The sequence below is a fragment of the Ostrea edulis genome, chromosome 5 (assembly GCF_947568905.1).
Source record: "Ostrea edulis chromosome 5, xbOstEdul1.1, whole genome shotgun sequence".
Classification (NCBI taxonomy): domain Eukaryota; kingdom Metazoa; phylum Mollusca; class Bivalvia; order Ostreida; family Ostreidae; genus Ostrea; species Ostrea edulis.
The window spans coordinates 93,744,833-93,759,480 of record NC_079168.1 but is presented as its reverse complement, the minus strand read 5'-3'; the positions used below and the strand labels follow the sequence as shown (position 1 = coordinate 93,759,480).

At 35.6% G+C, this 14,648-nt stretch overlaps 2 protein-coding genes across 3 annotated transcripts in view; one reads left to right on the top strand and one right to left on the bottom strand.

Annotated features, from left to right (window-relative positions):
• LOC125661344 (uncharacterized) overlaps window positions 1–14,648 on the bottom strand; it is a 215,584-nt gene that overhangs the window by 178,193 nt on the left and 22,743 nt on the right. The gene's annotated exons all lie outside the window — the stretch shown is intronic.
• Window positions 1–14,648, top strand: part of LOC125650372 (limbic system-associated membrane protein-like) — a 172,868-nt gene that overhangs the window by 153,103 nt on the left and 5,117 nt on the right. For both annotated transcript variants that reach the window (XM_048878609.2, XM_048878608.2), the window contains exon 8: window positions 4,818–4,988. In XM_048878609.2, coding sequence (XP_048734566.2) covers window positions 4,818–4,988 — 171 coding nt within the window. The remainder of the gene's footprint in view (window positions 1–4,817; window positions 4,989–14,648) is intronic.

Genomic DNA, 14,648 nt, shown 5'->3' with positions numbered 1-14,648 from the left:
TCGGATGGGGCCACAATAGGGGGTCAAAGTTTTACATACAAATATATAGGGAAAATCTTTAAAAATCTTCTTCTCAAGAACCACTGAGCCAGAATAGCTGAGATTTATATGAAAGCTTCCTTATATAATGCAAATTCTAAATTGTTAAAATCATGGCCCCCAGGGGTCGGATGGGGCCACAATAGGGGGTCAAAATTTTACATACAAATATATAGGGAAAATCTTTAAAAATCTTCTTCTCAAGAACCACTGAGCCAGAATAGCTGAGATTTATATGAAAGCTTCCTTATATAATACAGATTCTAAATTGTTAAAATCATGGCCCCCAGGGGTCGGATGGGGCTACAATAGGGGGTCAAAGTTGTTTTTTTTTTTTGTTTTTTTCGTTTTTTTTTTTTTTTTTGTTTTTTTTTTATATAGTGCAGATTCAAGTTCGTTAAAATCATGGACCCCGGGGATTGAATGGGGCCTCAAGGGGGGCATCAAAGTTTTACATACAAATTTATAGGAATAATCTTTTAAAATCTTCTTCTCAAGAACCACTGAACCAGAAAAGCTGAGATTTATATGAAAGCTTCCTGATATAGTGCAGATTATAAAATGCTAAGATCATGGCCCCCGGGGGTCGGATGGGGCCACAATAGGGGGTCAAAGTTTTACATACAAATATATAGAAAAAATCTTTAAAAATCTTCTTCCCAGAACCACTAAGCCAGAAAAGCTGAGATTTATATGAAAGCTTTCTGATATATAGTACAGATTCTAAATTGTTAAAATCCTGGCCCATGGGGGTCAGATGGGGCCACAATAGGGGATCAAAGTTTTACATACAAATATATAGGAAAAATCTTTAAAAATCTTCTTCTCAAGAACCACTAAGCCAGAAAAGCTAATATTTACATGAAAGCTTTCTGACATAGTGCAGATTCAAGTTTGTTCAAATCATGGCCCCTGGGGTAGGATGGGGCTACAAGGGGGGATCAAAGTTTTTCATACAAATATATAGGGACATTCTTTTAGAATCTTCTTCTGAAGAACCACTGAGTCTGAAAAGCTGATATTCACATGAACAGCTTCCTAACATAGAGCAGAGCTAAGTTTGTTCAAATCATGGCCCCCTGTTGTAGGATGGGGCCACAATAGGGGATCAAAGTTTTACATACAAATATATAGGAATTTTTTTTTAAAAATCTTCTTCTCAAGAACCACTGAGCCAGAAAAGCTGATATTTACATGAAAGCTTTCTGATATAGTGCAGATTCAAGTTTGTTCAAATCATGGCCCCTGGGGGTAGGATGGGGCCACAAGGGGGGATCAAAGTTTTACATACAAATATATAGGAAAAATCTTCAAATATCTTCTTCTCTTGAACCATTGGGCCAAAGAAGTTCACATTTACAAGAAAAATTTCTGACATAGTGTAGATTCAAGTTTGCGAAAACTATGGCCTCCAGGGGTAGATTGGGGCCATGATAAGGACTACGGTTTTACATGCAAATATATATAGAAAGTCTTCTGATATGGACCAAGGTGACTCAGGTGAGCGATGTGGCCCATGGGCCTCTTGTTATAATCCGCTTCGCGGTGTGACCGGTCGACAGGGGATGCTTACTCCTCCTAGGTACCTGATCCCACCTCTGGTGTGCCCAGGAGTCCGTGTTTGCCCAATTCTCTATTTTATATTGTTTATAGGAGTTATGAGATTGATCGCTTTCCGTTATCTTCACCTTTCATGTACATGTATATAATTACATTTCAAATGATATTGCCTTTTGTATCTCTACAAATGACAATGATAACCATTTGTCCATGAAAGTGTTGCAGTTGTAAACAATGCACGTATATATATAGATAGATATAGTACGGCTTGGAAAGGAGATTGTAAATATATATTAAAAAAAATTCTGTTTTCTTCAGATACATGAGTGCATGAACAGTAACGCTTTACGTATTTTCAAAAATATAATTTATGTCTTAGGGGTCATCCATAATTGTCAACCATTTTCCAAAGTGTTCAAAAAGCACGCTCGGGGGGAGGGGGTAAAAAATCGACAATTTTACCGTACGCATTTTTTCCTCTTCCGGAGTTATTTCATATCCGCGGAGTTCGGTTTTATTTTATCGTGAAAAGACGACAAGATAAGACAGAGACATCTTTATTTTTTCTATAAAAACAAAAATCCATTATGTACACAAGATTTGCACATTTATAAAACATCATATCATTCATATATAACAAGAAATAGGGGTACCAATATTAAAGAACTCATTGTTTGAACTAAAATGCTCATAAATTTGATTGTCGATCTTCTTGTTGGGAATTTGAAAATGGTTGATGTACACTTTTTGAGGGGGGGGGGGGGGTAGGGGGGGTCTCAAAAAGTGTGCATTTTGCACACTTTGGAAAAGGTTGACAATTATGGATGACCCCTTAGATATGTACTCTGTTATCATTATTGTACAGGATTTATAAAGCGTTAAATAAAATATAAAATTACCCTTAAGCGCTCTACAGGATTGTAAAAACAGTACATGTAAATGACATAAATTCAAAAACATATAGAAACAAACACAGCATTGTATACGGTGCACTGATTACCACGATTAGTTAACTGGTATGGAGCGCCAAATTAACATAACCTCAAAATATCGTTAATTATTTGAAGATATCATCAACTCAATATGTAACAATTGAACAGTTTTAACTTCTTGACAACTACCGTTCCAATTCTTTTCAAATTTGGTATGAAGCATCATTGGGACAAGGGGGACATAAATTGTAAATTTCAGGACTCCAGCACCCTTCGGGCCCAAGCGGCGGGGCAAAAACTGCCCAAAATTGACCAGTGTTTATCTATAAAACACTTAAATAACATCTTCTTTAGTGCTAATGATGCTAAATTGAAAGTAATAGATATTTAGAAAGAACAGGTAGTCCTTTACCAAAATTGTAAATTTGATGATCCCAGGGGTATGGGTTTTGGTATTGGGGTGGGGCCAAAATGGTCAGTTATTAAATGTGTGAACAATAGACATTTTTAACTTCTTGATAACTATCATTCCAGTTCTTTTCAAATTTGGTATGAAACATATTTGGAACAAGGGAAACATAAATTGTAAATTTCAGGACTCCTGCACCCCTAGAGCCTTAGGGGCGGAGTAAAAACTGCCCAAAATTGACCAATTTTCAAAAATCTTCTTCTCAAGAACCGCACACGTGTAAGAAAACTAAATGCATAGTGGTGTAGAGCAGGAATGCCTCTACCAAAATTGTAAATTTCATGATCACCGGGGGTAGGGATTCTGACCCCAGGGCGGGACCAAACTTATGATATAGTGTTTATGTGTAAAACACTTAAATAACATCTTCTTTAGTGCTATTTATACTAAATTGAAACTAAATGGATAGAGCAGGTAGTCTTTTACCAAAATTGTAAATTTGATGATCCCTAGAGTAAGGGTTCTGACCCCCAGGGTAGGGCCAAACTTAGTCTAAATGCATACTTGCAGATGTTTTAATGTTAATACACCTATTATTTAAAGCTTTTCATCAGTGTATGCACTTTTGAGGGCAGTGAATTTTTAAGAACACAACTTGTTTTATACTGTTGCAGAACATTAGAATTTAGCTTAGATATTCAGAACAGGATTTCCCCCCCCCCCCCTAGATTTCATAGCCCATGGAAGTAGTGATACTTTTTTTTACTAGTATATAGGTGACCAATAAGGCCTGTTGGCCTCTTATCTATGCTTATGTCAAGAATGTCATTGATACAGGTCAAACGGCTTCGACGCTCGCCTGGGTGCAAAAGTTGAACTCAAAAAGGTGCCCGATTTTTTATTTTTTTTTTGCCCGTTTTAATTTATAACTCTTCACTTGTAAATATTTTGTTCAGACATATCGAACAAACGTTGTACACTTAAAGCAACAATAAAAGTTGTACACCTAAATCCCCAGATATGTATCGAAAATATTGCGTATAATCACCAATTCGTAAAGTGCTTGTTTATCAGAGCTTAGCATCTTAAAATTCAGTGTATTTATAGAAAATATGAAATTTCTGGAACCTTTGTAAAATACAGTTATGCAACCAGTGTTACGTCATCTTTCTGTTCAGTGATAAACTTCGAACTCTAGAACAATCTAGGTCACAGGTGTCAATCAAGTACAAGTATTACACAACAGTAGGGAATTTTTAAGAATTCTATTCAAGCGTAGCAGGACCTCACTATATAACATTAGTATGCAAACATTCTCAAGTTGTTTCGATTCAAGTTTTTCTTTCAAAATATGGACCCAGGAGACAGGGTGGTGTTAAAACTAGGGATTAAATTTTACATAAACACATGACATCTTTTTTTAACTCCTTGTCCATAACAGTAAGGCCTTGTTAGTAGTATTTAAAGTGAAGCAATCAATATCGTGTAAATCATGACGCCGTGGATCAAAATACGGGATCATACAATGTTTCTCGTGGAAATAAAGAAGGCAACTAAAGAATTGCAGGGCTAAGGTAACTCATGTGAGCATTATGGGTGTCTTGTCATATCATGGCAATGAGAACAAAACGAATCCTACTTTTCTATTAATTTAAGTGTAAAGAAGTAGGAACTTAACGCATTCAGACCGTCATACACTCTCGGATGATTTTGCTAATTTGAAACCAGCTCATCAATAAAAACACGTCTGAAAGCCTAAGATGTCATCTGATAGATATTTACAGACTTCATAACCACCTTTCTCATATGTGTTACTCTTACAACGTGTACTAAAATTATGTTAATATTAGGTAATTTTAAGTATATGTTCTTTTCAGCTATAAATGGTATTCCGATTTCATCAAAGTCGACAAGTAAGAAGAATGATCCAAAGCCAATTATTTTCAACTTCAGCTCAAGTTCAACAGGGCATCAAAAATTGACATTATCTCCGGAAAAAGAACTTGTAGTAAAAATGGCAAATTCAAAAGAATTAGGAACAATACATGGTAAGTCTCTGTATCTATATTTTAAGGATTACAGCAGTAGTTGATTTTGCTTCAGAATTCGACCAAACTTAATTATGGTAGGAAATGCAGGGATTATTGAAAATTGACGGGCACTTTCTTTCATTTTTTCGAATTTTATAGTTGACACTAGCAGAAACACATTATGAAAGTACTAACTATGGTTTAGAGGGTCATTCTGGTGCAACGGTTGCCATAGGAACTTACTTTACAAGTCTGTATATATATATATATATAATATAATATAATATTTCGAATGCAATGTGTATCATGTATGATCCTCTTAAATGTATGTTAAATAACTGTATCCCATTTCCATTCTCAATGACCGTGTAGTGTGTGACAGCGTGGCGAGAATTCCATCGTCATCGAAAGCAAGTTTTTTGACTTGCCTAGATGGTCGGGCGGTCTAGCGCGCTGTTTACATGCTGCTAGGAGATTTGGTTCCGCAGGTCGTGAGTTCAACCCCGGGTAGGGACGGAAGTGGGTATCCAAATAAAGTGAAATTTTCTGTGCTTGATATATATATTTGTGTCCCTCCTTTTTTCTGAAAGTGGGATATACTGATCCAATCTACGCCGTAGATTTTTTTTTTTTTTTGGAAGGTGAGAAAACAATTATTCAGTAATTCTTAGTTAGGATATTTTTATACAACCCTTACAACCCAACCTGACCAGTATTGAGGTAAACCAATTCTACAATTATATATATCTTAAGTACAGTTCCACGTAAGGATCAAGCAAGCTTGATAATAACCCTGATACGATCATTATGAAAATCACACATGTGAAAAACACGTAGTCTTGTTTGCGGGTAATTTTTTTCTTTCGACAATGTCGTGTAGAGTGTTGTGTTTCCGGTGTCGGCAGACGAGACAGGTAACATAGAACATTTCCGACTGCGTTATTCGTAAATTAAGCCAATTCAGCGATTTCGTATTTCTGCGAAGAGTTTAGACATTTTATTTCATCTTCAATTTTATGTCCTAAAAGAGGAATCAGATAATGTATGGTAAATGGTCGTCAAGGTCACTCAAATATCTCCCTAACACAAAAGACTTCAAATTATTCGTTTTTAGTGTCCAGCACGTGAAGTAATATTTCAGGTGCGATTTACAACAGTCCCCTCCGTAGCAGGATATCACGGCTCTGACGACGTGGGCCATTAATTCTGTTGCCGGCTTCTAAAGCGTTGACAAAAATTTGTGTTATGTCCTGCATATTAAGTTTGCACTAGATATTCCTACCGTTTTGAGCATTTTGAACACTTGTAATTCAACGTCACTATACTTAGCGCCCTTGATCATTGGCTTGCATCTTTTTAGAACCAAAATTTAGGAAATGTTTTAGCTTAAGTTTTTTGTAAAGAACGGTTAGATGGATGATTTCTGTATGATTTGAGTTAAGCATTGTAAACATTAAAAATATGGAAAATAAAATTTGAAAATTTTCAGTTCAAATCGTGTCCATGTCCCTTTAAAGTCGACATTTTGGTTACCTTTAAATTAAGATTCATCTAGTACAGACGTTAAGAAAAAGTCTACCGGTTTATAAAATAAAAATCAAATGCAAACATATACTGAGAATTTTATTTAAAAAATTCTGAAAATTATTTTTAAAGTTACCTGGATTTATATTTAGACTTGAGCCTATTCCAGTCTTCACGGGAAAAAAATTGAGCTCTTGTCATTTGCGCCACTGTATCTCATCTGTTAACCAAAGAAAAATTCAGTGGTCCAAATCGTACACAAAATATTACTTTTTTCAGTTCTGAAAAAAAACCTTTGAATATAGAGTTCAAGAATTATGTAGGTTTACTTAAAATTAGATCAGGTGTGATAGAAACGCAATATTTACTATGAATAGGGTCTGTAAGTCTCGTTTACTTTCGCTTTCGTTTTACTACTTCCGGGCAGTAAAGAAAAATGCCGTATTGTTTTGCATACGGTTGCAATCACATTACCGGTGGTAAACAGCGTTGCAGCCTGTTCCGTTTCCCAATTGATGCACAAAAAGAAAGAAATGGATTGAGAGGTGCAGGTAGGCGCATTTTTATAAGTCTTAAGCGTGATTTACCGACATGAAATTAAAGCAGATTAGCAAATCTCACAGTGACCGTGTCACATGAGTTTTCGACTAACGGTCATTTACTACCACAATATGATATTTTTATTCAATTAAACTGATGAATTCTCATATGTTTAATTTTGATCAAAATATGGATCAGTCGGTTTAAAAAATAAATAAGTAGCGTTTAATATACATGTAGGTTTTCTAATTCGCAGGCGTGCTGATAGAAATTGTAATGATAATGATCGAATCTTCAGTTTTCATTTCCTCGAGGGCAAGAAGGAGAATGGACCAACCATATTCAGCTTCTGAAAAACTTTAAACTTCCCAGAAGTACCCACTCGAAAAATGTAGGTTTTTTCATATCAGGGACTGGTCAACATTGAGGGTTGAACCGGTGCACTTCATAGAACCATTTTTAACAAACCCTATGTCCTATCTTCTAAGAATACAAAAAAGTTGCTGATCTATATCAGATGTGAAATACAACGTGTGTGTCCTCTATAATAAATAAATAGATATATATTATCACCTGCATATGGTGTATATATCTCTCAACTGATTCGATACGCAAGAGCTTGCTCTGCGTATGGTCAGTTTTTAATCGAGGCAAGCTACTGACAAACAAGTTGATGGTACAGGGCTTGCAATAGTCTCGATTGAAGTCAGCATTTCGCAAATTATATAGTCGTTATTCAGACGTATTTCATACCGATTGTTAGGCCGTTTTTGGCACATTGATTTTGACTACAGATTACCTGATCAGGATATAGGGCTCACAGCGGGTGTGACCGGTTGACTGGGGATGCTTACTCTTCCTAGGCAGAGCTTTCAACAAATTTAAAAGTAGGAGGCTGAAATGAAAAAGTAGAAGGCGATCCAATGTGAACGGCACAGCCGTATCGCACGCGGAGCTATGCTCGGCGCCCTTATGGCCGGGGGTCATTGGGGCCGCTCAAGGCCCCCAGAAGCTCTGGGGTAAATGACGCAAAATCCTGCATTCTGGCGGTTTCCTGGCACTTAAATGCAGCTTTGAAATTGTCATTTTTTTGCCTGAAATTTTTACTTTTGCCATGAATTTATTGTTTCATATGTGAAATTTTCTGTTCATGTAAAGCCTTAAAAAATTCAACATTGCAAAGTACTAATTTTGATGCAAAATGAAAAATAAAGTGCATCAAGATAACTACATGTAATTATTTTTTGCAATGCTGTATCAATTAATTTTTAAGTGTCTTTGCTTGAACAGAAACTTTCACTTTTATTTCTACATTTGTACTGAAAGTTTATAAGACTGAATTGTTTTGTAAGAAACAATAAAACCCAAACAATCTTTATTACAAATTAATAAGTAATATTTTAATGACCTATAATTTTATTTTTCCACAAATTCAAGTTAACAGCTACAGATTTGTTGGTAACATAGTGAATTTGTGCTGAAAAAATTCTATTTTCGTTTTTATTTAATACCACGTGGGCATTTGCAAATTAAAAAGAATAGCAAGTCTGAAATCTTTCCTGATTAAATTCTGTTTTCGCTTTAAAATTGTTGATTGATATTATACTTGTGTCACTTTCGCTTCTGGCCTTTTTAAAGCCGAAACTGAACAGGGTATTTGTTCTCTTCATTCTGTCAACATCATTGATTTTTACGTTCAGGACTTGTTGTTATCTTTCGGAACTTCTCGTCTGTGTTTTTACAAATTGGGTAAATCCGAGGCTTTCCGACTATTGCAATTGACGTATTATTTTCTACACCAACAGACGACCAGTCAGGTGCCGGTATTTACCTGAACTAAATTTATCGCAAGTAAACACGTTTGATATGGCCGCGATTTCTGAGTCTACTAAAGTTTGGAAGATGTTTAAAGTTTTATAAAAAAAAAATTTCATTGGACATACATTTTTGTCACTAAAGTAGCCGGCACCTAATGTTACTATAGGCGGCGGAAATCCGCCGGCTACCGGCTACTTTTGAAAGCCCTGATCCTTGGCACCTGATCCCACCTCAGGTGTGTCCAGGGGTCCGTGTTTGCCCACCTATCTATTTTGTATTGCTTATAGGAATTATGAGATTGATCGCTGTTCGTTATCTTCACCTTGCATGTGGTACAAGCAGATCTACAATATCTAATATTTTTGCTCTTCACGAAATCTTTTTGATGGTGTATTGAAGGCTCTAGGTATTCCTTCTCAAGTAAAGTGCAAAGGGTCGATGCCAGAATCCTTTGAAGATTTAACCTCAGCAAGAATTGCCATGGATACCACAGAAATCATCTAAGACATACCATCAAATATGAATAGTCAATCACTTAAATACAGCAACTACAAAAGTCGACACACTGTAAAGGCGGTGACCTGTGTGGCTCCAAATGGTGCTCTTGTATTTATTTCTGATTTATATCCCGGTTCCACACCTGATGCAGCCATAGCACAGCATTGCAAAGTTCTTGACAGCCTGGAGATCTTATTCTTACAGATAAAGGTTTTAATATTTTACGTAGTAGAATTCATGTTGAAAGAGCAAACGAAAGGATAAAAAATTATGAAATCCTTAAAAATCATTTACTAGCTCCGTATAGACATTTGACGACAAAATTATTTGAATTGTGCTGTTGTCTAGTTAATTTGCAGGTCCCCTTCTTAAAGAGATTGCTGACAAATATGAGCTACTGTAAGAGTAGATTCTAGGCCACAATTTTTGAATGCTATACATGTTGACCGGAAATACATGTGGATGAAAGGTGAAGATAACGAACAGTGATCAATCTCATAACTCCTACGTTGTATTTTTATACGACAGCTATTTAAATTTGTTATTCACATGCATGTTAGGAGGAAAATCAAACGATCAATGTCTGATAAAAATCTAAATTCAAATACCAGCAGTTAGGGGGAGGGTGGTAAATACTCCTGTAAATTTGTCATCTGAAATCGATTTTCATATACAAATCATTATCAACATTCATATCTAGTTGTGAGGATGATCTTTATGAAAAATATGTGAACTTAATTTTTTGTCAGTCATTGAATTTTGATCTTACCTCTTACAAGCATGATTATTGGCAAATGTATCAGGTACGAAATTCATACTGTGCAAGGTGAAGATAACGAACAGTGATCAATCTCATAACTCCTACAAGCAATACAAAATAGATAGTTGGGCAAACACGGACCCTTGGACACACCAGAGGTGGGATCAGGTGCCTAGGAGGAGTAAGTATCCCCTGTTGACCGGTCACACCCGCCGTGAGCCCCATATCCTTATCAGGTAAACGGAGTTATCCGCAGTCAAAATCAGTGTGCCAAGAACGGCTTAACAATCGGTATGAAACACGTCAGACAGCATTTGACCCAATGCGAGGTTGTATTGACGAACTAGATCGTTATAACTACCATAGAATTTGCGAAATGCTGACTTCAATCGAGACTGTTGAAATCCCTGTACCATCAACTTGTTTGTCAGTAGCTTACCTCGATTTAAAAACTGACTATACCCAGAACAAGCTCTTGCATATCGAATCAGTTGAATTGTTACTTTGGGGATTTTATTGTTCCAAGTATTATTTTCTTTCGGTAATTGTTTTCCAAATGAAAAATAAGAACACTAAAGTTGACTGAGAGCAAAAGTTATATATTATATTAGATATATATGTACATCAAGTCAAATGAAAAATTCTCATATTGTAAAATTGTAATGTTGAAATATTTAACAAATCATTCTGATAAAGATGGAAGAAATACTGAGAAATAAAATTCTACCATTGTTGAAATGTTTTGAGCCTATGTGTTGTCTTTCAATATTCTAACAATTTTCAAGTCCACTTGAGACCAAATAACAAGGTCACAGCATTGAGTCCCAGGTAAATAAAGCAGTCCTTGTATCTGATGCCAGAAGTCATGTGTCCTTTTCAAAGTAATGCTACCATCTTCCTCTTTGATGAAATATAGATAAAAGTGGATATAAAATTAAATCCCCCATGTTATGCCAACAAGAAGCCCACAGGCCTTATCGGTCACCTGAGTACTATTGAAAACGTATCACTACTCCCCAAGGGCTATGAAATCTAGAAGAAAAAAATCCCTGTTCTGAATATCTAAGCTAAATTCTAATGTTCAGCAACATTATAAAACAAGATGTATACTTAAAATTTCACAGCCCTCAAAAACGCAATCTAATTAAAATCAGATCCTAAAATACGCTCACAATCACTACAATAGGATCTGACATGACCCATAGGGGGGCATGTCAGCATGTGACCTTTCGCTTGGAATGTTCATAAGAACTATCAGCCAGTCAGATTGCGCCATACAAACAATGATAGTTATTTAGGCGGTTCCCGGCAATTCGTAAGTAAGTTGCAGTACTTAATCTCTCTACCACGAAGTTTATTCCACACTATAATTTTTTTTATTCTCACATAAGGACTTTCAAACTTTCGCAATAATGCCTCATCTATTCCGTTCATTCAAACAACAGATCGTACGATGTAAAATACACCCAAATTAAATTAATTATGAAATGTGATTTATGTATGAATAGGGATGGGTACGATTTGAATAGTTTTCAAGATGGTTTAATTAGTTAACGCGAGGAATATAACGCCAGTCGACGTAAACGGTGCATTGTGACGTCACATCTGGTTGCGATGCGTTTTCTTTTAAACCAAACAATCGCATCCATTTTCCTTGAATTGTGAACACGGACGACTTCATAGGCGACGCGCTGATTGGCTAACATAAGGTTCAAATGAACATGACCCCTAGTCGGGTTATGTCAGATCTTCTTACGTAGAATATACGGCGCGGATCTAAAAAGTCTGATTTTAATTAGATTGTCAAAAGTGCATACACTGAAGAAAGGCTTTACATAATATAATAGGTGTATTAACATTAAAACATCAATAGATATGACTAATTTGGACCTATCCTCGAGCCCTGAAATTTACAATCTATGCCCTCTCGTCCCAAAGATGCTTCATACCAAATTTTAAAAGAATTGGAAAAGTAGTTTTCAAGAAGTTAGAAATGTTCAATTGTTAACGTACGGTGACGGACAACAACCAATTGCTAAAAACTTATGACAGTCATTAAATGTCATGAAGATGATGTCTCTAATCTGAGTCAATTACAGTGTATAGCCAAAATCCTTGAGTGTACTACATGCATCTGCAACAGTCAAGTCCTTAGCTGAGAAGGGGCATTTGACTTCCACTATGTCGGTCAACGTTTGTTTTTTTCTGGGGATGCTGGCGGTGCACATTTTAGACTGTCTTTGAAAGTTCCTTGCACAAAACCATCAGCTGAAGCCCCTAAGACCCCTGTCTCATGAAGCCATATACCTACAAATAATATATTCTTAAATTATATATTCTTTAATGTCCTCATAAAAGAATAAACAATATCAATGATATGTAAACAAAAATTTTTGTCAATAAAGATACCTGTTGACAATACTTCCACACACCCTTCTTTGTAGTATTCTTTTATAGCAACACTGTGTAATGCCCCGCTGGATGGGGGCTCTTTTTTCCGAGTTGTAGGCACTCAATAACCTTTTCTTTAAGGAGATAGTTAACCTGATGGAAAGGAAAGCATATGCCATTGCTTATAAGATTCTTTTTCACCTGAATGTGTATTTTAAAATTGGGCTGAAATTTTAGTCAATTCCATTCACCACGAATGTATGTTTACCTATTGCGCTTTGCAGCTGGAATGATTGGTCCAAAATTAGAAGTAGTAAATCTATGCTTTCTCACAGCTGCCCAGGTAGCATGATCTCTCTGCTCAATGGCGAGGACGGTTGTTTGTACACTGTATTACTTTATCAGGTGAAACGATCAGTGGCTCCTTTGCTGTAAGGTATTCCTGACAGCTGACACAAAAGAAGGTCCTCAACAATTGGTACAGGTAGTGGCCCAATCTCAGGTTCCTTAGACATATTCCAGTGCAGAGCTTTTAAGAAAAGAAACAACATTGAAAAATGAATTTGCATTCATGAAAAATATATAATTTTAATATATGTTCATGAAAATATTGTGTAGAGAATTGAATGTATTTATCTTTACAAACTAATAAGGAATTGTTTCACATTTCTAAGTTGCTAGAACTTGTAACCAATTCTTTTGTTTATTTATAAAATAAAATATGTTCAAATCATCTTTTACCTCCAAATACAATAATTTCAGTGAAATTCTTGTTAAAGTATTTCAAATAATGCAAAACAAAACACGTCAATAATTCTGGAATGAACAATGCAAATATTGCATACATATTAAAATCAGTCAATGCTCAAATCTGACAACAACACCAGACTGTTAATCAAGTAAATCTAAACTCAATGAAAAAAAAAAGACATGCAAAACCCTTGGTCAGTCCTAAGCAGGAAAACTGCTCATAAACAAGGAAACTATTTTCAGAAGGGTGAAAACAACCCATAAAGCGCCCCAATTGGCCAAGTTTATTATACAAAAATAACCTGTCGTCATCTGTTACAACTCTTTTTATGAAGAAAAAAAAAGCATAACAACTTAAAATTTTCTTGGTTTTTTAGGGATCCTACAGACTCGACTTCTTCACATTTTCAACAATTACCCCAAAAAAAATTATGCAATGCTTGAGCAATCTGCAAACGATAGCTGTTTAATAGAGAACATAATTTTAATCAATATCAAAAATATAACTGAAATATGTACATGTAATTAGGCTGATTGGATGGATACAGCTCCTGTATAGTTACTGTTTTCTTAGGTGATGCTGGCTTGGGATGTTTGAACCAACTACACGCAATGTCCGTTTTACTTGTCCTCTTATAATTACAAATATGTGTAAATTTTGGAGCAGAAAAATGCTAATATAAATACATGTAATATACATGCCATATTACAATTTATCACATGTTTATTCCATTATCCAGTGACGTCACAAACGTCAGTTTTACGTAGTTTGTTTACAAAATGTCAGAGCGAACCAAAATTCCCAACAATACAATACTCTAACGTACATGAATAACTGGGATGGGGTTAACATGTGATGAAAAGAATCTCCCATGGTTTGTGGTTCGATTTGATGTAAATTCAACTGGCTGTGTATTTTCTATCCCCTCGCCAATCCTCGAGAATAGAAAACACAACTCGTTGAAAGTAAATCATATCAAACCACTAATCATGAGAGATCCTATGCAAGTAGGTAAAAATTAGCAACCAGCCAAAATATCCCGTTAGCACTTTTTAAGATTTATATAATCTCATTACACAATTACAGTTAGGTATATAGTAAATATCTTAATATGACAGTAGATATAACAATGACAATTCATTATTTTTATTTAAACGTAGCCAAACAGTAGTGTTGCTGCCACATGGTGACATTTAAATTCTTCCCTAGAACACTGGCATGAAGCATCTTTTATGATACCATTGTCACTTTCTTCAAGAAAATCCTAGTATTGAAAAAGACATGATGTTTGAATAATAAATACATTGAATACTCAATGGACTATTGCTTTACTGCTTAATGAAATGCTGTGTAAGTGTTAAACTCTGCAACCATTAGGAAATATCAAATAGTGATC